Source organism: Diospyros lotus, chromosome 7 (genome assembly GCF_014633365.1).
Source record: "Diospyros lotus cultivar Yz01 chromosome 7, ASM1463336v1, whole genome shotgun sequence".
NCBI lineage: Eukaryota > Viridiplantae > Streptophyta > Magnoliopsida > Ericales > Ebenaceae > Diospyros > Diospyros lotus.
Genome location: NC_068344.1, coordinates 11,038,984 through 11,066,862, shown reverse-complemented (window position 1 = coordinate 11,066,862; position 27,879 = coordinate 11,038,984). Strand labels below are relative to the sequence as shown.

General features: G+C 40.4%; 1 protein-coding gene across 1 annotated transcript in view; it reads right to left on the bottom strand.

Moving 5' to 3' along the window:
• The window catches only part of LOC127805864 (DExH-box ATP-dependent RNA helicase DExH5, mitochondrial-like), a 93,196-nt gene extending 66,553 nt beyond the window's left edge, over positions 1–26,643 (bottom strand). Inside the window, exon 1 of the mRNA XM_052342676.1 lies at positions 26,129–26,643. Within this exon, the coding sequence (XP_052198636.1) occupies positions 26,129–26,518 (390 nt within the window). The 5' untranslated portion in view covers positions 26,519–26,643. The remainder of the gene's footprint in view (positions 1–26,128) is intronic.
• Positions 26,644–27,879: the final 1,236 nt, after the last annotated feature.

Genomic DNA, 27,879 nt, shown 5'->3' with positions numbered 1-27,879 from the left:
ATGATTAGGAGAAAGATTAATATTATGTGCCTTCAAGAGACGAGATGGGTAGGGAAAAAAGCAAAAACTTTGTCAGAAAATGGATATAAAATATGGTACACAGGAAATGATCGAGCAAAAAATGGAGTGGGGATCATTATGGATAAAAGCTTAGTAGATGAGGTATTGGATGTAAAGAAAATAGGGGATAGGATTATTATGGTGACGGTTATTCCAGGAAGAATGACTATGAATATCTTTAGTACATATGCACCACAGGCGGGGTTAGGTGAGGAGATAAAAGCAAAATTCTGGGAGGATCTAGAGGGACTCATACAAATGATACTAAGAGGAGAGAAAGTGATTATAGGAGGTGACTTAAATGGTCACATGGGTAGAGACGGAAACGGCTATAGAGAGGTACATGGAGGGCATGGATTTGGAGAAATTAATAATGAGGATAAGTCTATTCTAGATTTTGCAATGGCATATGGGCTCATCATAACCAATACTAGGTTCAAAAAACGGGACGAACACTTAATCACATATAAAAATGTCACATCAAGCACCCGAATAGATTACTTCCTCATGAGACAAGAGGACCGGGTATGTTGTAGGGATTGTAAGGTGATACCAGGAGAGTGTTTGACTACTCAACATAGACTTCTAGTACTTGACGTCCAAGTAAGAAATTGGAAAAGAAAAAATCACATAAAACAAAATCCAAGAATCAGGTGGTGGGATTTAAAAAGGGAGAAACAACTAATTTTCAAAGAAAAATTAAAGGGTAGAAGAGAATGGAATGGAGAAGGACAAACAAACCAAATGTGGAGAGAAATGGCTAATGTCCTGAGAAACACAGCAAAGGTAGTGCTTGGAGAGACAAATGGTAGAGCCCCTAACCTTAAGGAGTCTTAGTGGTGGAATGAAGAAGTGCAATTGAAAATTAAAAATAAGAAAAATTACTGTAAGGCTGTATATCAGTGCAACAATGAAGAAAATCAAAAAAATTATAAAGAATCAAAAAAGGCAGCAAAAAAAACTGTTAGTGAAGCAAGGTCAAAAGCATAGGAGAATCTATGTAAACGACTTGATACAAAAGATGGAGAAAGGGATATATATAAATTAGCTAAAGCAAGAGAAAGAAAAACAAGGGATTTAAATCAAGTGAAATGCATAAAAGATGAAAATCAAAATGTATTAGTGAATGAGGGAGCGATTAAGGAGAGAAGGAAGGAGTATTTCACAAAATTATTCAATGATGTTGGCGACACAAGAGTTAGGTTGGGACATCTTAGTAACTCCGAAGGGAACGTGAGCTATACATTTTATCGACGCATAAGTCCAAATGAAATAAGGCAAGCATTAAAAAAGATGAAAAATCATAAGGCGGTGGGACCGGATAATATACCAATAGAAACATGGAAATGCATGGGAGAAGATGGTATCTCCTGGCTAACGAAATTATTTAACGCGATTCTTAAATCAAAAAAGATGTCAGATGAGTGGAGGAAGAATGCTTCGGTCCCTATATATAAGAACAAATGAGATATTCAAAACTGTGAAAATTACAGAGAAATTAAGTTAATGAGCCATACCATGAAACTCTGGGAGAGAGTAATAGAGCAGAGGCTCAGAAAAGAAACAGAGGTCTCAGAAAATCAGTTTGGTTTCATGCCCGGTAGGTCAACAATGGAAGCTATATACCTACTGAGGCGCCTAATGGAAAGGTATCGGGATCATCAAAAGGACCTACATATGGTGTTTATAGATCTAGAAAATGCCTATGATAGGGTCCCTAGAGAAGTATTATGGAGGGTTTTAGAGAAAAAAGGAGTCCGAATAGCCTATATACAAGCCCTTAAGGACATGTATCGTGGTGTAGAGACAAGGGTCAGAACATGCGGAGGGGATACTGAACCGTTTAAAATTACAATAGGATTGCATCAAGGTTCTGCACTAAGTCCATACTTATTTGCTCTAATAATGGATGAACTCACTAAAGATATTCAGACAGATGTGCCATGGTGTATGCTATTTGCAGACGACATAGTGTTGGTGGATGAAACAAAAGAAGGAGTGAACACTAAGCTTGAGTTATGGAGAAACAATTTAGAATCTAAGGGATTTAAATTAAGCAAAAAAAAAACAGAATATATGGAATGTAAATTTAGTAAGAATGCAAGAGTGGAGGATGTTATAATAAAATTGGAAGACCAAATCTTACAAAGAAAAGACCATTTTCGATATTTGGGATCAGTGATTCAAAAAGATGGAGAAATTCACGAGGATGTCACACATAGAATTAAGGCAGGTTGGCTAAAATGGAGAAATGCATCGGGGGTGTTATGTGATGATAAAATCCCATTAAAATTGAAAGAAAAATTCTATAGGACAGCTATAAGACCAATTTTCTTGTACGGCTCAGAATGTTGGGCAGTCAAATACCAACATGAGCAAAAGACGAGTGTAGCGGAGATGAGGATGTTAAGATGGATGTGCAGCCATACAAGAAAAGATAAAATTAGAAATGAAATTATTCGTAATAAGATAGGAGTAGTGCCAATAGAGGAGAAGATGAGAGAGACTAGACTAAGATGGTTTGGTCATGTGAGAAGGAGACCAAGAGACGTTCCTGTGAGGAGAGTTGATGAAATGGAACAATTAATCAAAAAAAGAGGTAGAGACAGAACTAAAAAGACTTTGAGGGAGACATTAAGGTTTGATATGAAGTGTATGGATCTCAAATGAAGATATGACAAAAGATAGAAATACATGGAAGTCTAGAATTCATGTAGCCGACCCCACATAATAGGATAAAGGCTGGATATGTTGTTGTTGTAAGGTATAATGTAGGCCGAGATAGGCAAAGAAGAATTAGTAGGCCACTAGTGAGATATGGTTTCCCTAATTTAGTGGCATACGCACTATTAAGTGCGGATGGGATGGCTAGAGAAGAGCCTTAGTCTTATGAAGAGGCTATAAACTCAAAGGAATCTCAGAAATGGAAGGCTGCCATGGAAGCTAAGATGGAATCCTTGAAAAATAATGAGACTTGGGTGTTGGTAGATAGACCCTTGGGAAAAAGAATAGTAGGTTGTAGATGGTTATTTAAGGTGAAAGAAGGAGCTAGAGATAGCCTTAAGCCTAGGTATAAAGCTAGGCTAATAGCAAGGGGTTTTACCCAAGTAGCAAAGGTAGATTTCAACAAAGTGTTTTCTTCGATTGTGAGACACACTTCCATAAGAACCTTGCTAGCTATGATAGCCCATCTAGACCTTTGCTTAGAGCAAATGGATGTTACCACCGCATTCCTCCATGGCAAGTTAGAAGAAGAAATTCTAATGAATCAGCCTAGAGGCTTCGAAATTAGGGGAAAAGAGGACAAGGTTTGCTTGTTGAAGAAGTCCTTATATGGACTAAAACAGTCTCCTTCGCAGTGGTACAAGAAATTTGACTCATTTATGCTAAGTCAAGGGTTTATAAGAAGCTCATTTGATTGTTGTGTCTACCTTAGGCATGTTTCCACTAAAGTAGCAATTTACCTCCTGTTATACGTAGATGATATGCTTATTGCAAGTCATTCACCAGCTGAAATCCAAAGTTTAAAGCTGAAACTTAGGTCATCCTTTGAAATGAAAGAGTTAGGAGAGGCTAAGAAAATTTTAGGGATGAAATTTACTAGGGATAGACATAACCGAACCCTCCAGCTATCCCAGAAAGCCTATTTAGAGAAAATCATAAGGAAATTTCATATGTTGGATTCAAAAGTGGTAAATGTACCCTTTGCACATCATTTCAAGTTATCGCATGCCCAATCTCCAACGAATGAAGAGAACCTAAGAGAAATGGAAAAGAATTCCCTATTCTAATGTTGTTGGCAGCCTTATGTATGCTATGGTGTGTTCTAGGTCGAACTTAGCCCATGCTATGAATGTGGTAAGTAGATTCATGGCTAATTCGAGGAAGGAACATTGGACAGCTGTAAAGTGGGTGTTTAGATACCTAAAGGGGTCAATTAATAAGGTTTTAGTCTATGGTAGAGCTAAGGAATTAGAAGAGTCGAATATTATAGGTTATACAGATGCAGATTATAAATCAAACCTAGATAGGAGAAGGTCTTCCACTGGCTATGTGTTTCAATTATGGAACTCAACAATTAGTTGGAAGACTAATCTTCAGCCGGTTGTGTCACTTTCAACCATTGAATCAGAGTATATAGCAATAACCGAGGCTATTAAAGAGTCATTGAGGTTGAAAGGTTTGGTTAGTGAGCTCCTAGGAAATAATGTAAAGGTTATTCTAAAGTGTGACAACCAAAGTGCTATACACTTGGCTAAAAATTAAAGCCACCATAAGAAGACTAAACATATTGACATTAGGTACCATTTTATAAGAGAAATTCTTGAGAAGGAGGAGATTGATCTTATTAATGTTGCAGGTAATGATAATGTAGCTGACATGTTTACTAAAGTTGTTCCCATGTTCAAACTGAATCATTGTTTAAAGTTGGTATAGTTTTATGTTGTTTGATTGATCATTTTTCAGGTTTCCAGGGAGAGCAGAACAAGAGTGATAAAGTTCTAGGTTTACTCAAGACAAAATGGTGGAGATTTGTTGACGTTTTGCCCGAGTTTAGCACGCTGGAAGATTCGAAGAAATCAAAGGAGACTACGATGATGATCGAATGGCAGTCAGTGTGCAAGATATATTTGTAATTAATTGAAAATATTAGGGGTAGTTTAGACTTTATAAGAGTCGGTTATATGCCTAGCTTGGTCCGCCCCTTTTAGTTTATAAATATGAGGGCAAGGGATCAGTTATGATCTTCAATCATAAATCATTTCATTCTCTTGTTCGAGTGTAGTGAAAAAGAGAGAGAGTTGTGAGAAGGATAGTTCTTGGAGTCTTTTGAGAGAATTGTACTCGGGTTGTAAGAGAGGGCAAGTGATTCATTGTACTGATTTCTTTCATTCTTAGTGGATTGTTCTCTTGGTGGAGTTGCTAGATGTAGTGTCATTTCCATGGCATGAACCAGGGTAAAATCTACGTGCAAGACTTATGGTTTGATCTTCTTTTTTGTTTCAAATTCTGTCTTTTTTTTTTTTTTACTTTCTGTTTTGTGTATGCATTGCAATTGATTTGGTAAGTATTTGAGTGAGTTATTGGGTACAAACTGTGCTTCGGTCTTAACAAGTCTTTCTCTAACTTTTTTGCTATAAACTTCCATCCATTTCCTTAATAGGAGCATGTATTGGTCTTTTCTTCACTTGACCAAACCATCTAAGTCGCATATATGCATTATTGTGCATAACTTAATTTCCAATTCTGTCTTTTTTAAACTATGATTGCACACAGTCACAACCCCAAGGGCATAGGAGTAATTGTCCTATTACATGTATTTTTCCTTTATTGTACCTTAGGTTGTGGTAATATTGTACTTTCAATTTATTACTAACTGAAATGATGTAACAGCCTATAAATAGGCTAAAGAAGTAGAGAATAGGCAGCTTATGAATGAATTTGAAATCTGTTCCTCTCTCTTGTTTCTTCTGAATTCTCTCTCCTTCTTCTGATTTCTCCCTCCCTTTCTATTCTCTCACTCCCAATTTATTCCATAATTCCATTCCAAATCCTAGGTAAACCCTAGGAACATGACAATTGGTATCAGAGCTGATCGTCCCTCGGCTGTGAGCAAAGAAATTTCTAGTTAACATTCAGGCAAATTCCGATGATCTAGGCTTGGAATTGAAGGCGAAGCAGACCAGGTGAGTCCAACAGTGATTCTGAGTGAATTTGAAGGCAGATCAGAGCGGCAGAGCGGAAGTGTGACAGGTGATTCATAGCCGTGATGTAGTGAAGATAATTCTGCAGGCAATTTCGGATATTTAGTGCAGCTAATTCAACAGAGTCGATCAAATTCTCGGAAGATTACAACTGAGCTGACGACTCTTTGCGGAATTGATTGAGGTAATCTCTAACTGTTCTGATTCGATTCTAAAGGAATCAAAGACCTATCGTAACCGAGAGAGAGCAAAGTAGTTCTGAGCTTAGAATTGAAGGTGAATAGAGCCGATCGTTCCTCAACTGGGAATTCCAGCAGTTCATGTTCGAATTTTGCAGGTGAAACAGAAGGTTGATTCTTGGTTGTGTTTTCTTATGCTTCTTGGCGGTTGATATTTAGGTTTTGGCTATTGTTCCAGAGCAACTGGATCTAAGTTGCTGCATGTGACAAAGGCGAGAAGGAAGGCAAAGCGGATCTTGAGCGATCACTGACCAACAGAGTGCAATCGTCGACGATCAGTTACAATTGATCAGAGGTGATACTTTCAGTTGAATTGAGACAGTAATTCTGAAGTAAATTGCTAGAGAATGGATTCCAGGAGATTGAATCAGTTCAATAGCCTAGCAGTAATTCCAATTGCAACAGGTGATTTAGGAGATTGAATCAGTTCGATAGTCTAGCTGTAATTCTGATTAGAATTGAAAGGTTGATTCAAATCTAGGCAACAGTTAGCTGCAATTTCTGAAGCAGATTAGGTTTGCTGAACTGGAAGTAACAATTGTGGCGACTTAGGTTTGTTAAATGTCACGAGACAGTAAATAACACATTACTAAGGCGAAATGATAGGGGGCATTATTGTAATAAGGGGATGGAAGGAAGTTATAGCATATGGATTAAAATTCAAATGTAATATTCAAATATTGGTGCCAAGGCTCCGTATATAAACCAACCTTCGTCGCCCCTTGGAGGCATTGATTGGGAATACAGTTGATTCTATTCCCTCCCAAGTCTCTTGATCTCTCTCTCTCTCTCTCTCTATTCTTTCTTTGCTCTCGGTTCATCAATTCCCACACAATTCTCATTGAATTGCGAGAGAACTTTTCCTTGTCAGAATCACATCCTGACAAATTGGTATCAGAGCATAGTTTTGGGCAATCGAAGTGGGTGATCGCGAACGGAACTAGGATGAAGAAGATAAATTCGTAGCTCCAACAAGTGACAACAACAATGGTGGAAATGCAAAACCGTATGGAGGCATTGCAAAATTCTGTGGAGAGGAGGATCGAAAGAGTTGTGAATGTGTGGCGCAAGGACAACAGATCGCAGACCATGAGGCTAGAGGATCAGATAAGGGAGCAGGGACAAGCCCTTAAAGATCAGATGCAATAATTTGAATTGATGCTTTCGCACCAAACTCAGGTAAGAATTTCACCTGAATTTCCTCCGAGAGAGAGGTCTAAGCCAATCTTAAATGGCTATGGAGGGATCTACGGAGTTAGAGATGGAACATCAGATGATGGAGGAGAATGTAGGAGCAAGGAGGCAAGGCAATTGGAACCGAATTGCATCAAATCGGTCTGCCTATGCGTAAGATAGAGATTCCCCTATTTGATGGCCATAACCCAAGGTGGTGGGTGAGGCGATGCGAGAGGATGTTCAGCATGTACAATGTGGTTGAGCAACAGAAGGTGACACTCACAGCTGCTTATCTAAATGACATGAGAGACGCATGGTACCAAGGCATGGAGTGAAGGACAAGTGCTCTTGGGGGGAATTTGTAGATGGCTTGTGTTAGCGGTTTGGTGAAAAGGGAATGCTAGACGTGGTAGAGGAGTTCAATAAGCTGAGGCAGGGGGATCGATGCAAGCCTATCAACAAAGGTTTGAGGAGTTGAAGGCTCTCATGTTGCTCTCAAATCCCATCCTTACGAAGGGATATTTCATGCCAAGCTTTATTAGTGGCTAGAACGAAGAAATTCTCCCCACTGTCAAGATGTTCCAACTGAAAACATTTCAACAAACTTCTGAATGTGCCAAATTACAAGAGCTAACTGTAGAGGCATTGGTTAAGAAGCAGAAGGGAGTGAATAAAGGGTGGCAGGTGATGCCCTTACAACAAGACAATAGAAGGCGGGGTAGAAGTGGAGGAACCATGGGACAGGGCAGCAAGGGGTTGGCGGCACCCTCAGCCATTCTTGGGGAATTTGGTGGAGCATAGGAGGTTAGCAGGTCTCTGTTGTTGGATGGAACCGAAGAAGATGTTGGGGAAGAAGAAGAAAACAATCAAGGAGAAGAAGAGAAGGTGGAGATTTCCCTACATGCTTTAAGGGGAGTGGCCACTAACAAGATTATCAAGGTGAAAGGGAAAGCAAGAGAGAGTAGTTTGATGATCCTCATTAACAGCGGAAGCACTCACAACTTCCTAGATGAAGGGATAGCTAAGAAGTTGAAATGCAGTCTCAAGGGGAGGGACTCAGCCCCTATCAGTCACAGTAGCTAACAGGTAGAAGGTATTGTGCAAATCGACGAGTGCAGGGAGAAGATTTCGAGGCTAATCTACGTTTACTGAAGTTGGGGGGATGTGATATGGTTCTAGGGGTTGATTGGATGAGAGAAGTCAGCCCCATTTGCTTTGATTTTAATAAGATGAAAGTGACATTCAAGAAGGGAGAGAGGAGGACGACCCTAATTGACAATGTTGAGGCAGGAATGTGTAAGATGATCACATGCAAGAGGCTACACAAATTGTTCAAGAGAAAATGGACACAACTGGCCTAGCTTTTCTCCATACATGTTGTTGAACTGGAGGAAAACACAGAAGGTGATGGGAAGCTCGTGCTAAGTTCGATGGGCTCCGCACAAACTCCTTGGGAGGTAACTCAATTGGACTCTCTTAATTTACTCTTAGATGAATTTGGGGACTTGTCTAAGGAACCTAAGTCTCTACCACCCCCAAGACCGATTAATCATACCATCAACCTAAAACCTAATGCTGAGCCAATTAACATCCACTCCTATAGATACCCCCCAAAAATTGAAAGAATGATCAAAGACATGCTACACACCTCTATCATCCAGCCAAGTACCAGCCCCTATGCCTCTCCCTTGCTCCTAATTAAAAAGAAAGATGGCAGTTGGCGGTTCTGTATTGATTATCGCCAACTCAATTCCCTAACCATAAAGAACAAATTCCCTATACCAATTATTGAAGACTTGTTAGATGAATTGCATGGAACCAAAGTTTTTTCTAAACTTAACCTCAGATCAGGATATCATCAAATACAAATGCACCCCAATGATATCCACAAAACTGCATTTAGTCGATGACATTACGAATTCTTGATAATGCCCTTCGGATTAACCAACGCTCCAGCAACTTTTCAAGCCTTATGAACCAAATACTTGAGCCTTACCAACACCAATTTATTTTAGTATTCTTTGATGATATTCTTGTGTACAACCCTACCTTCTCCAAACACCTAGAGCACTTAAGGACCACCCTACAAGTCCTCAGATTCAATAAGATGTACATTAAGAAGTCCAAATGTGCATTTGCACAAACCCAAGTGGAGTATCTAGGCCACATCATTTCAAGGGCAGGAGTAAGCACAGACCCCGAAAAGGTAGCAGCCACGACTGCTTGGCCAAGACCTGCCAATGTGAAAGCCCAAAGGGGATTCTTCGGCCTTACCAAGTACTAACGAAGGTTTGTCAAAGACTATGGCATCATCAGTAAACACTTGACAGAATTGTTGAAGGAGGGATTTCATTGGAGTGAGACGGCGAAGGAAGCTTTTGGGAAATTGAAAACTGCCATGAGTGAGGTACCTACATTAAGTCTTTGGGATTTCAATCAACCCTTCATACTGAAACAGATGCAAGTGATTGTGGGGTGGGAGCAGTTTTGATGCAAAGGGGTAGGCCCTTAGCTTTTATTAGCCAAGCATTGGCTTCTAAACATTTGGGTCTCAGTTTATATGATAAGGAACTCTTGGTTGTTCTAATAGCGGTTGAAAAGTGGAGACATTACCTTGAGAGAGAAAGGTTCATTATAAGGACAAATCATGAGAGTAAAGTTTTTGTTGCAGCAGAAACTTCATACCCATCTTCAAAGAAAATGTATGTCAAAACTAATGGGGTTTGATTATGTTATGCAACACAAGAGAGGCCATGTGAACAAGGCAGCCAATGCTCTCTCTCAGTGTTCGGAAGAAGGGGCTTCAGTTGCTATTACCTCCCTTGCTCTTGATTGGTTTCGAAAAGTAACATCCAGCTACACCAAGGAAGAGTGGATCAAGGAGCCGATGGAGTAACTTGCTCTTGACTAAGATAGCAGACCAGGCTATACATTGAGGAATGGATTGTTAAGATACAAAGAGAGAATGGTGATTGGGGAGGATGAGATCCCTAGGTAGAAGGTACTAGAAGCTTTACATGATTCCCCTGTGGGTGGCCATTCAAGGGTACAAAATACATACAGCAAGGTTAAACAGCTGTTCTATTAGACTGGGTTGAAAAGAGCAATGACGGATATGTGAAAAGCTGTGATACTTGCAATCGATTGTTACGACCCTAGGATTTGCCTAGGGTCTAGGAAGGAATTTGGTAAGAATTAAAGGAAGATAGGGCAAAAAAGGAGGGAAAGAACAAACCGGACAGAATTGAGGAAGAAGAGAGAAAGAACTAGGGGAATTAGGAGATGGAAAATGAGAGAATTCAAATCATTCATTAAGCATACTTCCTCTAACTACTTGAGACTATTTATAGGCTTACAATTGAAGAAGCTAACAACAACAAAAAATACAACTAATAAGGAAAACATATGACATATATTACTAATATATCCTTGGGGTCGTGACACCGATGTAAACACAAAAACATCCACCCCCCCCCCTAGGGATGTTGCAGCCTCAGCCCACCTGATCAGGCATGGACCCATATCAGCATGGATTTTGTAGAGGGCTTGCCAAAATCAGAGGGTAAAGATTGTGTGCTAGTGGTGGTTGACAAGTTAACAGAGTATGCCCATTTCTTGGGCCTATCTCATCCCTTCACCACACAAGAGGTGGCAAGGGCATTCCCAGACCAAGTGGGCAAATTACATGGGCTATCTCAAGTAATTGTTTCAAATAGGGACAAAATTTCCACAAGTTTACTTTGGAAAAAACTAATGAAATCCCTAGGAACTTGGCTACACATGTCTCCCACCTATCACTCGGAGATGGATGGGAAGATTGAAAGGACCAATCAGTGCTTAGAGATGTATCTAAGGTGTGTAAGCCTAATGCCTCCTACCGATTGACATAAATGGCTCTCTCCGGCACAATGGTGGTACAACACCAAACACCATTCCTCCCTGAAATTAACACCTTTTGAAGCACTCTACAGGTATAAACCCCCTATATTACCAGTAGAAGGGAGCCATAACTTAGTGGCTACTGTGGACAGTTATTTGGCTTGAGGCAGCAGATAATGCACACCCTAAAGAAGGAGCTAGCTAGTGCTCAAAACTGGATGAAACAATTTGCAGATAAAAAGAGAAGTGAGAGGTCTTTCTCTATGAGGGATAAGGTGTATTTAAATTTGAGGCAAGCCCACTAAAGACTATATCACCAAAGGCGGTCACTAAGCTAAGCCCCAAATTTTAAGGCCTGTACAAAGTAATAGCCAAGGTGGGCAAGGTTGCCTACAAACTACAGCTTCGCAAGGGGTCTCACATACACCTTGCATTCCATGTGTCACTCCTCAAACTCTCTCCAGGCAACAATCCAGTAAGCTCTACTCTACCCCTAGCAGCTCAATCTACCCAACAGGAGGCAGAACCTATAGCCATAGTAGGAAAAAGGGTCGTCTACAAGCAGAGGGTGCCCATCACAAAGGTGTTAGTGCGTTGGTCCAACCTCCACCTAGAAAACAACACCTGGGAGTACTTACCCGATCTATTAAAGCAATTTCCCAGGGCAGCAGAGTTACTTTGACTTACTTGAGGACAAGTAAGGTTTCTAGCAGGGGGGGAATTGTCACGGGACTATAAATAAGAGATTACTAAGGCGAAAGGATAGGGAGTATTATTGTAATAAGGGGATGAAGGTAGTTATAGCATATGGATTAAAATTCAAATTTAATATTTAAATGTTGGCGCCAAGGCTTGGTATATAAACCAACAATCGAGGCCCCTTAGAGGCATTGATTGGGAATAAAGTTGATTTTATTCCCTCCCAAGTCTCTCAATCTCTCTTTCCCTCTCAATTTCTCTCTCTCTCTCTCTCTCTCTCTCTCTCTCTCTCTCTCTCTGTATTCTTCCTTCCCTCTCGGTTCATCAATTCCCACGCAATTCTCATTGAATTGGGAGAGAATTTCTCCTTGTCAGAATCACATTCTGACACTAAATTAGGTTTCAGCAACTTTAGGTTTGCTTAGGTCCATAGAAGCTACTCAAGAGGCTATTACAACGATGAATTTTCAAGGAATTGAACTATGGAGATGGTCGAAGGACTTCTTCAAAGTGCACAGTCATTTGGAAAAACATTCAAGAAAGAATGTGTTGCAACAAGAAAAGGAATCAAGGACCTCAATAGAAAGCTAGACGACTTTTTGATTCTATTTTCATAGAAATTTCAGGTTAGTATTCTGGCTGAATGCTTTTCTAAAGAATATTCTACTTCCTTAAATCAAAACCTAATACAAGGAATATTTTGGCTGAGAGTTGCAACGAAGAATTCAATAACCTAATACAAGAAGACTCTGTAAAGGATTATAAGGTCAGATTCGAGGAACTGAAAGCACTTATGCTCAATTCCCATCTAACCTTGAATGAGTCTTACTTTGTGTCAAAATTCATTAATAGTCTTAACAATGCATTGTGGCCTACTGTGAAATGATGCATCCTGTCACGATAGAACAAGGGGTTGAGAAGGCGAGGCTGCAAGAATTGGTACTAGAAGCCATTTACAGAAAGCATAGGCTATTGCCTAAAAGTTATCTTAAGAGCAGCCAATAGATCGAAGGAGCTCCTAAGGCTGCAAATCAAGTAGAGCAAGAATTTGAGGAAAAATCAGAGTTGGACTGGCCAGTTGTAACTAAAGACTCCGACAAGGAAGAGAGATTGGACAAAGATATCAGTGAGTTATCACATTTTATATTTGCAGGAAGCTGATGAAGTAGCATTGGAAGATGAGGATGGTAATGAAGATAGCTTCCATGCCGCTGATGAAAGACAATCATGCAACAAGGACTTGGACCAAAGAAAGAAGCTGGAGGCTAAGGACTTACACAACCCTACTGCTGCTTTTGAGTGTTTTTTTATCTTGAACAGTATGACAGTCTTCTTGTTATTTCAAATGGTGTAGACCAATTACAGGAGCTAGCTCTAGTAGAAAAGAAGCAATTGAACTAACTAAACAAGAGAACAGCCATATGGTTCAGAAGATGAAGGGAAATAAGGTTGTTGCTATATGGTTCAGGAGTTTTGAAACTGGAGAAGGGAGCTTTGACATAAAGATCCTTGAGGTCTACAGTTTATGTCTATAGGGAAAGCAAAAGCAAAGGAACATAAGAGCAAAGAGAAAGAGGCTTAGAAGGAGAAAGAAAGAAAGAAAGAAGAATCAATCAGATCGCAAAGGCAAGGATTGGATGAAGGGCAGGGCCAATAGCAGTATGTTCTTGTGGACAAGAACTCTCTCGAGGAGGGAGATTGTCACGACCCCAAAGGGCATAAGAGTAATTGTTCTATTACGTGTATTTTTCCTTTGTTGTACCTTAGGCTGTGGTAGTATTGTACTTTCAATTTATTACTAACTGAAAGGATGTAACAGCCTATAAATAGGCTAAAGAAGTAGAGAATAGGAAGCTTAAGAATGAATTTGAAATATGTTTCTCTCTCGTTTCTTTTGAATTCTCCCTCCATTCTTTTGAATTCTCCCCCCTCCTCCTGATTTCTCCCTCCTTGTCTATTCTCTCACTCTCGATTTATTCCATAATTCCATTCTAAATCCTAGGTAAACCCTAGGAACATAACACACATCTGCTATAACATACTCAATTACACTCATATTTCGCATATATGGTACTTTACTGCCTAACATTTCATACCATATAAGAGGATCAATATTATAAATAGCTGATAAAACATCCTTTCTAACTTTAAAAGGATATGAGCTCAAATATGAAGAAATGTGCTCCAAGTACTTTTACCGTTTCAAAGTGTTCCATTATGCTCCCCAATAAGCTTCAACAAGGAGCACCCATGTTGTTTCATAAATGACATTTCTGCATCCAGTTCTAATTTATGTAACTACATCCAGTCCAACTTATATAATTTATTGAACAACATCCAACTTAATGGCATAGAGTCCAGCTGAGTTGAGAAGTTATCGTGTGGGACAAAAACTGTTAAGCAATGCAACATGCATTGCATTGCCTGGGATCAATTTCACACTAATAACCTATAAAACAATTTGACTTTGTGAGCCAATACCACATCAAAACAGTGAAAGTGAAAGACCAATGAAAGTGCATGTGAAAACACATTAGCATAAGAATACATTTCATAGGAATTCTCCAGCGTCTACCTGAATGTTACCATCAAACACTTCTCTCTCTCTCTCTTTTTTTTTTTTTTCAATTTTACCTATTATAATTAATATATATCAAAAGGATCTGATGAGATATCACCCGCTTAACAAGAAAAGAGCATCATACTGTCATAGTCGCTGGGACTGTTGTCAACTTCCGTCCGAAGTGTCTTAGAATGGGATAGGGAATGGTAGTAGAAGAGAAAGGTTTAGAGAGAAGAAGATTGAGGGAGAGATAGAGAGAAAGCAGGGTAAATCTGGAATTTGTTGATTGATTCTCGATGCTGATTCTTAGGAGCCGTTTGGGCTTATATAGCTATCCTAGGGGCTGCCACAGCAGATTGCAGCTCTCATAACCAACTATTTTGTCCTATCCCAAACACCTTTACAACTGTATATTCTCTCTAACTAACTAGCAGCTGGAATAAAAGAGAATTCTATGGAATAACAAAAGAACATAGCAAGCAATGTAAAGACATAGCAGAAAAAAATAAATCCGCAGCAAAACTTGGCATGGTTCCGTGACAATGCCCTTCCCTTCAGCGATTTCTTGTCCTCTAGAAATATTTAGGAGGCTGGCGGTTCGGGGAAATTGTTGTAGTAACTGGGGGAGGTACTCCCACGTGTCTTCCTTTCCTGATTCTCCTTGCCACTTGACTAGCACCTGCATAAGAGGAGCCCCCCCTTGATGGTAGATGACTCTTCTGTCCAATATGGCCTCTGGCTCCCTTGTGACTTCCTTCTCCTTAGGTAAAACCGGCAACCTTGGGTTCACTCGTTCCTGCCCTGTTGACTTTTTTAATAGGGAAACATGGAAGACTGGGTGAATGTGGGATCCTTCGGGAAATTGTAAACGATAAGCCACCTTGCCAATCCTAGCCGTTATGGGAAAAGGCCCGAAGTATTTAGGGCTGAGCTTAGACACCGGGCCTTGGGAAATGGATTTAAGATGGGGGTACCTCAGCCGTAGATAAACATTATCTCCTACTCCGAATTCTCTGTCAATCCTCCTCTTATCAGCCTGCTGCTTCATCCGATTTTGGGCTAATGCCAACTCTTGTTTGAGTTGTTGTATCACCCTTCTCCTTTGCTGGAAATACTCTTCAACTGCAGCAGCTGAGGTACAATCTTCGATGGCGGGTAGAATTGGAGGCTTAAACCCAAATACAGCTTCAAAGGGTGACATCTTAATTGATGTGTGGTGGCTGGAATTGTACCACCACTGGGCTAGAGCTAGCCACCTATGCCAATCCTTAGGCTACAACAAACACATGCAACGGAGGTAGGTTTCAAGACTTTGGTTCACCCTTTCGGTCTGCCCATCCGACTGAGGGTGGTATGCAGTCGATAGATTGAGTTCCGTGCCCATATTTTTCATCAACTCCCTCCAAAAGTGGCTGGTAAAGATCTTATCCCGGTCGGATATGATGATCTTAGGGACCCCATGCATGGTAACTACCCGGTCAGTGAACACCCGAGCCACCTCCTGAGCCGTGTAAGGGTGTGCTAGTCCCACAAAGTGCGCAAACTTAGTGAACCTATCGACAATCACCATTATACAGTCCTTGCCCTCCGATCGTGGCAGTCCCTCGATGAAATCCATAGACACACTTGTCCATGACTGTTCTAGAATGGGCAATGGTTGAAGAAGATCGGGGTATGCCACGTTCTCATGTTTGCATCTCTTACATGTGTCACACCCCAAGACAAACCTTTTGACTGTTTCCCTTAGTCCCGGCCAGTAGAATAGCTGCCGCACCCTCAAGTAGGTGTTTTGGATGCCCGAATGTCCCCCTATAGGAGACTCATGAAGTGACTGCATAATTTTACTCTTGAGCTCCTCCTTGTGGCCTATTACTATCCGACCCTTATACCTCAGTAGCCCATCTCTCATCATATAGCCTTCTGTCTCCCCGCTTCCCAGAGCCAATTTTTCCATCAGGGCCTGAATACGGTCATCTCCTTCATAGCTGTCCACCACCTCTTTACACCATGCAGGAATTACCACAGTCATGGCGGCCGATCGGGCTTCTTCTTGACACCTGGACAATGCATCCGCTGCCAGGTTCTCCTTCCCTTTCTTGTATTGAATTGAGTAGTCCACACCCATTAGCTTGGTCATCCCTTTCTTTTGGAGTTGGGATTGAAGCTTTTGTTGGAGCAGGAACTTCAGGGACTCGTGATCTGTTTTGATGATAAACCTTCCCGCCTCTAGATAATGGCGCCATTTTTCAACAGCCAATAAGACAGCCAAGAACTCCTTCTCATAAACACTGAGCCCCAAGTGTCTAGGACTGAGGGCTTGGCTCAGAAAGGCCAATGGTCTTCCATCCTGCATCAATACCATGCCTCTCCCCACTCCGCAAGCATCTGTCTCTAACACGAAGGGCTGGTTGAAGTCCGGCAGCCCGAGTGTGGGAACCCTGCTTACTGCCAACTTTAGCCCTTCGAAGGCAGAGTCTGCCTCCGGCCCCCACTGGAAGTTCCCCTTCTTTAACAGGTTAGTGAGTGGTTTGCTCAAGACTCCACACCCCTTAACAAATCGATGGTAATAGCCAATCAACCCCAAAAACCCTCTAAGAGCCCTTATTGTAGTGGGTTTTGGCCAGTTGAGCATGGCCTCCACCTTGCTGGGATCGGTGCTAATTCCTTCTTCTGAAATTAAGTGTCCCAAGTATTCCACTTGGTTTTGGCCAAATGCACATTTAGATTTTTTTGATAAATAGCTGGTTTCTTCTAAGGACCTCAAGAGTGGTTCTTAGGTGGATTAGGTGTTGGTCCAAGGTGGGGCTATAAACAAGGATGTCATCAAAGAATACAAGGATGAACTTCCTTAAATAGCGCTCAAATATCTGGTTCATTAGAGATTGGAAAGTGGCTGGGGCATTAGTGAGCCCAAAGGGCATCACCAAGAACTCAAAATGACCATGGTGTGTGCGGAAGGCCGTTTTGTGAATATCCTCGGGCTTCATCCTTATTTGGTGATAGCCCGAGCGCAAGTCTAACTTGGAAAAGAACTTGACCTGGTGTAATTCATCCATAAGGTCTTCAACAAGGGGAATGGGAAACTTGTCTTTGATGGTTAGGGAGTTAAGTTGGCGATAATCTACACAAAAACGCCAAGTGCCATCTTTTTTCTTTACCAATAGGACAGGGGAAGCAAATGGGCTTTGACTTGGTCTAATAAAGGATTGGCTCAACATCTCTTTTACCATTCTTTCGATTTCAGTTTTTTGGATGGGAGGATAACGGTAGGATCTGACATTGATAGGCTCCACATTTGGTTTTAGGCTAATGACATAGTCCAAAGTTCGATTAGGAGGAAGGGTCTTAGGTTCCACAAAGAGGTCCTTAAAGTCTGCCAACAATTTATCAATAAAGGGTAATGTGCATACCTGGTCGTCACTCCTACGCTGATGATGGACAGTGAGTCGCAGCTCCCCTTGCCCCCCTACATCAGGAAGCTCTTCCACTGCCACAATGGAGAACAGTTGTGTGAACTGATTCCATTTGCTCTTGAGAACTCTTTGCAGCCTCTTACCCGTGATCATCTTGCAGGTCGCAACCTCTTGTCCGCTGGTAAGCGTCATCCTCTTCCCTTCTTTTTCAAATGAGACTTCCATTCGATTGAAATCAAAACTTATGGGGCTCACCCCCTTCATCCAATCCACTCCTAACACCACATCACAATCTCCTAATTGCAGTAATCTAAGATCTGCCTCAAACTCCTCTTCCTGCATTTCCCATATGAAACCCAGGTAGGCCGAATTGCTCAACACTCGGTTTCCATTAGCAACGACCACACTCAAGGGCGGTGTCCCAGTGAGTTGGCACTTAAGCTTTCTAGCGGTGCTATTGTCAAGGAAACTATGGGTGCTCCCACTGTCAATCAGTATTGACAGGCTGCCTTCCTTCACCTTCCCTTCCACCTTAATTATCTTATTGTTGGTAATCCCCTTGAGGGCATGGAGGGATATTTCTCCATCGTTCTCCCCTCTAGTTTCCTTGAACTCTTCTACTTCTTCCACATCCAGTTCACCATCCCTATCTCCTTCCAGCAATAATAGTTGGCGTTTGCATTGGTGCCCTGGATAGTACCTATCCCTGCACCTGTAACATGCACTAGGAAGCTTCTTAGTCTCCTCCACCCGTCCCCCTTGATATGGACCACCAATATTTCTTCCTCCTTTAGTTGGATCTCTGTAAGTCCCTTTACTGCTTCCCCCTTGTGGCCAATTTCCACCGGTGGTCATCTTCTGTTGCTGCCTCTGCTTTTTCATAAGAGCCTCAACCACCAACTCCTACAGCTTGGCACTCTCAGCAGCTTGTTCCACCGTCCGAGGCCTTATCATTTTCACCATCGGTCGCAAGTCCTCATTGAGGCCGCTAAGGAAGCTAGAAACAAAATAAGCTTCCAACAGGTGGGGATCATTGTCACTCATCAACGACCTCAGCTCCTCAAAACGCTTCAAGTAAGAACCAACATTCCCCGCTTGCCTCAACTTATTAAAATCCTCTATAGTGTCCGACATGGTCCTCTCCCCGAACCTTTCACAAAGCTTCTCTGAAAACTCCCGCCAGGTGTAAATCCCCCTCGTTCGGGTCCATCCATGGAACCATGCATCCACTGCATCGTCAAAATAAGCTGCGGCCAGGGCCACCCTTCTTTCTACTGGTACATTATACCATTCGAACATCCGTTCACACTTCCTGATCCACCACCTAAGATTAGTTCCTTCAAATACCGGAATTTCAATTCTCGGCATTGGAAATCCTAGTTGGGGCAGAGCAATTCTATCCTCCCTTCCTCTCCTTGTTTCAGGTTCAATCTCATCGTCTTGCTCAACCTCAACCTCAACCTCTGAGGTTCCATTGCCTCGGTTCACCCCTTCATTATGCAAGATGGGTTCTGTTCTAGCTCGAGGAGGGAAATCAGGAGCCATTCGCACCTGGTTTTGCTGGGTAAACATCAGCATGAATCGCTAAAGCTGATTCCCCATCTCCTCTCTCATCTGGTTGATATCCTCCCTCATTTGATTTAAACCGTTTTCAAGCCTACTCTCGAGTCCTCCAATAGCCTCGTAATTCTTCTCGGAACCCAACTCCAAACGGTCCACACGATGTTGAAACTCTCCCACGGTTGAGGTGACTTGTTGGAGTTGTGAAGCCATATTCTTCATGCAAGTGCCTTCGGCCATTGCTCCGCGTGGTCCTCTACGACCAGGGTCGTTGCTCTGATACCAAATGTCATAGTCGCTGGGACTGTTGTCAACTTCCGTCCGAAGAGTATTAGAATGGGATAGGGAATGGTAGTAGAAGAGAAAGGTTTAGAGAGAAGAAGAAGATTGAGGGAGAGATAGAGAGAAAGCAGGGAGTAAATCTGGAATTTGTTGATTGATTCTCGATGCTGATTCTTAGGAGCCGTTTGGGCTTATATAGCTATCCTAGGGGCTGCCACAGCAGATTGCAACTCTCATAACCAATTATTTTGTCCTATCCCAAACACCTTTACAACTGTATATTCTCTCTAACTAACTAGCAGCTGGAATAAAAGAGAATTCTATGGAATAACAAAAGAACATAGCAAGCAATGTAAAGACATAGCAGAAAAAAATAAATCCGCAGCAAAACTTGGCATGGTTCCGTGACACATACATTCACTATACTTCAACTCGTCAAAAATATCTGAGAAGTTATTATGGGTTAGAAAAACCCCACTCCAAGACCAACAAAACAATTTTTTTTCTCTCAATTAATACCTTAAAGGTTCTTTCCAACCTAAGAAAAACCTGAACTAAACTTTTTCAAGCTAAAGGTTGAGCACCAAAAGGCAAGTCATTTTCTTCCTCTTGCTAAATCTAGCTCTTCCCTTTAAAACAAAGGTGTTGATGTTTTGCCCGAGTTATTGGTGCTGGAAGTCTAGAAGAAATCAGCGGATAGAATGAGGATGATCGGATGGCAGTTAGGATGCAGGGTTTATCTATAATTAACTGTAATTAGTAGGGGTATTTTAGACTTTGTATTAGTCGGTTATTTCCCCTAGAAAGGTCTTCCCATTTAGTTTATAAATAAAAGGGCAAAGGGACCTGTAATCATCATCAATCATTTGTCATTCCATTCTCTTATTTCAAGTGCAGTGAGAAAAGAGAGAGAGCTATGATTAAGTATAGTTCTTGGAGTCTTTTCATGTGAGTATTGTATTCGAGAGATAAGAGAAGGAGAGCGAGGGATTCTTGACTGATTTCTCAAAGTTCTTAGTGGAATGGTCTCTTCGTTGGAGTGCTGGATGTAGTGCCATTTCTATGGCATGAACCAGGGTAAATTGGGTGTGCTACATTATGGTTTGCATTTCTGTTCTCTTTTAAATTCTATCAATTATTTACTTTCTGTTATTGTGAATGTGTTGTGATTGGTTTCAATGAGAGTATTGAGTGATTCTTGGGCCATATCAGTGTTCAGTTTTAACAATCTGGTATCAGAGCATAGGTTAATCAATCAAGAACCATCAAGAAACCTATAGAATCTTTAAAAACCTATAGAACAATTGTCTACTATAACTTCCGCAGCCCCTGCTGCCCGGTATGACATTGAAAAATTTGATGGCACTAATGATTTTGTACTTTGGAGAATAAAGATGAAAGCCTTGATGGGAAACTTAGGGTTAAAAGAAGCCTTAGAACCCCAAAAACCATTCCCAGAAACTGCTATTAATGAACAGAGATTAGAAGAAAGTAATCGAAGGCAAGAAATATGTGAAAAGGCTTTCAATACCCTAATCTTGAGTTTAGGAGACAAAGTCCTAAGAAAAGTGTCTAAAATGAAAACTTTCGAGGCTCTGTGGTCTAAATTAGAAAGCTTGTATATTACTAAGTCTCTCTCGAGTAGGTTATATTTAAAAGCTAAGTTCTTTACTTTCAAAATGCAAGACGGGAAAAAGCTCCAAAATCATATTGATGATTTTAACAAATTGTGTCTGAACAGTACCAGAAAGATTAAAGAAAGTGTAGGGTGCAAAGTGAGAGAGAGAAAGAAAAAGAATCAGCTCTCAATATTCACCAGTGAATCAAGTAATACAAATCTTAAGTAAAATAACAACAAGCTGAATATTTATATCCAACGAGGATCTAAGCTAATGAGTGCCAAACACAAATAACTGAACACTTAAAGCAACAAAACATAAGCTAAACATAAGCTCTATACAATAAGCAACAGCAAACACAAATACATATTCTAATAGTGTCTTGATTTGGAAAACTTAAGTATATCATATGATGAGGAGGACAAGGCCCTAATTTTGTTGCATTCATTGCCTAAGTCATATGAGCATTTTGTAGACATTCTAAAGCATGGCAGGGACACCATATCTTTAGAGGATGTTATAGGTGCCCTTAATTCTAAATATTTACAACAGAAAGTAGAATTAAAGAAATCTATTGGTGATGCCCTTACAACTAGATACTAAATATAGATCTGAAAAGAAAGATACTAAGGCCAAGGGGAAGTCTAAATCTAAGTCAAGAAATGGTAAGAAAAACTTTAGATGTCTTCATTAACATGAGGAAGGGCATATAAAGAAAAATTGTCCAAAGAAAAAGCAAGATTTTTCAGATAAAGGTAAACCAAAATTCTCAAACTCAATTTATGATTCTGACTATGATAGTTTGGATGCTCTTATAGTATCAAGACATTCGGATAAAGAGGTATGGGTATTAGACTCCAGTATGTCACCCCATATAGAATGGTTCTTAAACTATAGAGACATTAGTGGGGGGCAAGGTTTTATTAGGAAACAACCAAGAGTGTAGTATAAAGGGAATTGGGGACATTAAGCTTAAGATGTTTGATGGATTAGTTAGGATCCTGTTTTCTATAAGGTATGTTCTAGACCTTAAAAGGAATCTAATTTCCCTAGGAGAGCTAGCTAAGAATGGCTATAGTTATAGTGGCTATGGGATATTCTCAAGGTAGTTAGAGGATCACTTGTATGTATGAAGGCAATCCTTAAAAAAGGAATTTTTGTTATGATAGCTTCCACAGTATGTGGGGATGCAGCTGTAGGGGAAGAAAAGACCTATGAGCACACAAAGCTATGGCATTTTAGGATGGCTCATATGAATATCCAAGGACCTAGAGAACTAGTTAGCTAAGGGATCTTAGGCTCCGGAAAGGTAACAGATTTAGATACATGTGAATCATGCATCTATGGAAAATCTGTGAAAGTAAAATTCCCTAAGAAGGCACTCCATATCTCTAAAGGCCCACTAGAATATGTCCATTCGGACTTATGGGGCCCTAGTCAAACTCTAACTCATGGAGGAGCTAGATATTTCCTTTCTATAATAGATGACTACTCTAGAATGGTTTGGGTCTTTGCTTTAAAGTCAAAAGATAATACATTTGATGCATTTAAGACCTGGAAAACTATGATTGAAAACCAAAAAGAGTGTAAAATTAAATGTCATTAGGACTGATAATGGCCTAGAATTTTGTAATAAGAAATTCACCCAATTGTGTAATGAGAGTGGCATCCTACGACACCTTACTGCCCCGATAAACCCAAGCAAAACGGATTGGCCGAGCACATGAATAGGACCTTTCTTGAAAGGGTGAGATGTATGTTGTTTCATGCTAGGCTTCCCAAAACATTTTGGGGAGAGACTGTTGCTACAACAGCCTATTTGATAAATCGGTCACCTTTATCAGCCATAGATTTTAAGACACCTTATGAAATGTGGAATAATCATAAGCCAAATCTAGATCATCTTAGAGTGTTTGGATGTATAGCTTATGCAAATATAAAACAAAGTAAATTAGAACCTAGGGCTAAGAAGTGTGTGTTTATCGGTTATCCATTTGGGGTAAAGGGGTATAAGTTGTGGAACTTAGAAGAAGAAATGCCTAGAACCATGGTAAGTAGAGATGTAACATTTGATGAAAATTCTTTTATCGACCAAGACAAGGAAAATAAGGATAGGAAAGGGAAGGAAAAAGATGTAAGTTTTTAACAACAGCAACAGGATGAGATTGTTGTACATGATACTCCCTTAGAACCTATTCAGGATCAACCAAGTGCTGGTGAAGGATCCTCAAGCCAAGATAGTCTTGATAGATCTATAGAAATTAGGGATTCATCAAGTTATGATGAAGAACAGCACATGGACAGTGCTGGTTCATCAAGCACAACAAGTGATTTAATTGAAGATAGGTATAATGTAGGCAGAGAAGAATCAGTAGGCCACCAATGAGATATGGTTTCTCTGATTTGGTGGCATACGCATTGTTAAGTGCAGATGAGATGGCTGGAGAAGAGCCTCAATCCTATGAAGAGGCTGTGAATTCTAAGGAATCTTAGAAATGGTAGGCTGTCATGGAAACTAAGATGGAATCCTTAAGAAAGAATGAGACTTGGGTGTTAGTAGATAGACCCTTGGGAAAAAGAATAGTAGGTTGTAGGTGGTTATTCAAGGTAAAAGAAGGAGCTGGAGATAGCCTTAAGCCTAGGTATAAAGCTAGACTAGTAGCTAGGGGTTTTACCCAAGTAGCACGGATAGACTTTAATGAAGTGTTCTCTCCGGTTGTGAGACACACTTCCATAAGAATTCTGCTAACTATGACAGCCTATCTAGACTTTTACCTAGAGCAAATGGATGTTACCACCGCATTTCTCCATGGCGAGTTAGAAGAAGAAATTATAATGAACCATCCTAGAGGGTTTGAAATTAGGGGAAAAGAGGACAAGGTTTGCTTGTTGAAGAAGTCCTTATATGGACTAAAACAGTCCCCTAGGCAGTGGTACAAGAAATTCGATTCTTTTATGATAAGTCAAGGGTTTATAAGAAGCTCATTTGATTGTTATGTCTACCTTAGGCATGTTTCCTCTAAAATAGCAATCTATCTCTTGTTATATGTAGATGACATGCTCATAGCAAGTCATTCATCAACTGAAATCCAAAGTCTAAAGCTAAAACTTAGGTCAACCTTTGAGATGAAAGAGCTTGGTGAGGCTAAGAAAATTTTAGGGATGGAAATTACTAGGAATAGACATCAGAATACTTCAGCTATCCCAGAAAGCCTATCTAGAGAAAATCATGAGAAAATTTTGTATGTTAGACGCAAAAGTAATAAATATACCTTTTGCACAACATTTCAAATCATCGCATGCCCAATCTCCATCGGATGAAGAGAACTTAAAAGAAATGGAGAGAATTCCTTATTCTAATGTTGTTGGCAACCTTATGCATGCAATAGTATGTTCTAGGCCAGACTTAGCCCATACCATGAGTGTGGTAAGTAGATTTATGGCAAATCCGAGGAAGGAACATTGGACAGCTGTAAAGTGAGTATTTAGATATCTAAAGGGATCAATTAATAAAGTTTTAGTCTATGGTGGAGATAAGGATTTAGAGGAGCCGAACATTATAGGATATACTAATGCAAATTATGCATCAGGCTTAGATAGGAGAAGATCCACAACCGGTTATGTATTTCAATTGTGAAAATCTACAATTAGTTGGAAGACTAACCTTCAACCTATTGTGGCATTATCAACCACAGAATCTGAATATATATTTGTAACTGAAGTTGTTAAAGAGTCTTTGTGGTTGAAAGGATTGATTAGTGAACTCCTAGAAAATAATGTGAAGGTTACCCTAAAGTGTGATAGCTAAAGTGCCATACACTAGGCTAAAAATCAAAGCCACCATGAAAGGACTAAATATATTTGCATTAGGTATCATTTTATAAGGGAAATTCTTGAGAAGAAGGAAATTGATCTTATTAAAGTTGCAGGTAATGATAATGCAGCAGACATGTTCACTAAAACTATTCCCATGTCCAAATTACTTCATTGTTTAAGGCTATTACAGTTTGATGTTGTTTGATTGATCCTGTTTCAGGGATATCCAGGAGAGAGCAGAACAAAGAATGGTGAAGTTCCAGGTTTACTCGAGGCAAAATGGTGGAGATTTGTTGATGTTTTGCCCTAGTTATTGTGCTAGAAGTCTAAAAGAAATCAGTATATAGAATGAGGCTAATCGGATGGCAGTTAAGATGCAGGGTTTATCTGTCATTAACTGTAATTAGTAAGGGTATTTTAGACTTTGCATTAGTCGGTTATTTCCCCAAGGAAGGTCTGCCTATTTAGTTTATAAATAGAAGGGCAGGGGAAACTGTGATCATCATTAATCATTTGTCATTCCATTCTCTTATTTTGAGTGCAGTGAAAAAAGAGAGAGAGTTGTGATTAATTATAGTTCTTGGAGTCTTTTCATGTGAGTAGATTATTGTATTCGAGAGATAAGAGAAGGAGAGTGAGGGATTCTTGTCCTGATTTTTCAAAATTCTTAGTGGATTGTTCTCTTCATTGGAGTGCTGGATGTAGTGCCATTTTTATGGCATGAACCAGGGTAAATTGGGTGTGCTGCATTGTGGTTTGCATTTCTATTCTCTTTTAAATTCTGTCAATTATCTACTTTCTGTTATTTTGAATTTGTTGTGATTGATTTCAGTGAGAGTATTGAGTGATTCTTGGGCCATATCAGAGTTCGGTTTTAACAAAAGGTCTTCAAAGGGCAACAGAGGACCAAGCCAATACTAAAATGCAGTCAAAATCACAAGTCCAAATATCAACTAGTTCAGCTTCAACACAGGTTCGTACTTTTACTTTCTACTGGAGAAAAAAGTTTTCGATACAAGGTAGACTATATGTAACCGAGTTTAAATTTAACCAAACCGCACCAAATAAAAATACGTGATTTTGGAAAGAAGGCGGCGGAGACGATGCATAGACTCACGGGATAGGAGGAAGGCTCGATGTCCCGATCAGAACCTTCTTCGGACAACTCATCGGCCCAATCCGACTGGGAATTCCTCTTCTGCTGTTGGTGGGGGGGCAAGTAAGGGTAGGGATTTGGTCTAGGGTTCGAGGAGCTGTTGTTTTGCTGAGTGGCGACAAACTTCGAGTTGGAGTCCGAAATGGAGATTGCAGAGGACAGATTGTTAGAAGAAGTAGTGATGACGGAGCGCAGCCGGTGGTGCGGTGGGACGTACACAGCTCCGTAAGACGACGGAGGCGGCCGGTCCTTCATGGCCGTCGTGAGGTGGTGTTGGGGTCTGGAGGTTTCTGCTAGGGTTTTGGGGAATGAGGTGTAGATTGGGAATTGGAGAGAACCGGCGCCGATCATGCAAGGACAGCTTCCCCGGCGCAATGGCCCTCGCCCTAGGCGGCAGCGCAGCGCAGCGGTGGCGGTGGCGGTGGTCGGTGAATTCGACGTAGCGCTCTGTCAAGGAGATGGTGCACCTAAGAGTTTCAGATGGATTATGATGCCTGGTCTCATACAAAGCTGAGGAATTTAGATTATAGCCTCCCCACACGTGCGACCTGGGACGTGACTTCACATGCATGTTCATCAAAGTTTTAGATTTTTTATAATTTTGAAAGGAATTATTAAGTTTAGCCATATATAAATAAAATTGTCACTTTGTTATACTCATAAAATATCTATAAAATGGCTAGTTTTGTTGTTAATTATGACGTGACCAAATGAGTTAAACAGAATTAAAAATGGTGAGGACAATGGGGCTTTTTAATTGATGATTCCAAGGAAATTGAGAGACATTATGGGATATTGATAAGAGATGAATATTGATGTGTCATAGATTAAAAGTTCGTGTGAGTGAAGTCCTAAAAATATCCAAAAAAAAGATAAAAGTCCCAAACCTATGAAGAAAAGACACTTCAAAACCCAAGAACCACCCAACCTCTAAGAGACTATCGATAGTCTCTCGGAGATTGGACAATTATTGACGATTTTCGATAGACTATCTTGACAGTTTTGATAGACTTGATTCTCTCAAAGAATTTACAACAATCTCATAAAGAATGCTAACAAATAAGGTTCCAAGAGACTAAAAGGTTTCCTAAAGACCTCTTCCTCTTATGAGGAAGTCTAAAGTAATGCACAAACATGATATCAAAAGTCTATTCGAAAAACTCATAATGGATAAGTCCAAATCCTAGTTGATCTTGGATTATTATGGATACTTATGCTCAAATCTTAAGTTTCTCTATAAATAAAAAAGCCCTCATTTTTTTAAAAAAAAAAAATGTTGTTGTGGCATAGCCTCCGGGACAATTCCCCTCAGAGAAATCCTTGGGAGACGTGCCCTTGGATGTTCATCCATTGATGTATAACCCATCGGGGCCAAAGGAAATAGCCAAATATGTCAAAAACATCATATATATATATATATAATAAATGAGGAGAGAGAAAAAGGCTAGCCGACTGGCCCTATAAAAAGGGCTAGCCATACCTATGAAAGGGCCAAAGTCTCCTGGGCCTTTGACCACCCGAAGCCTCTCGGCCTCCCGAAAATTCATTTGGCCCTGTGTTGCACCTCGTTCCACACCACAAGCTTAATATTAAACAGATATTTATGGATGACCCTACTAGGCATTCGTATAGGTATTCAGTTAAGTCTCTTGTAACCTTTAAGGTTACTCAAAGGCCCACAAAGATCTCAGCCTTGTTGCCTCACAGTAACC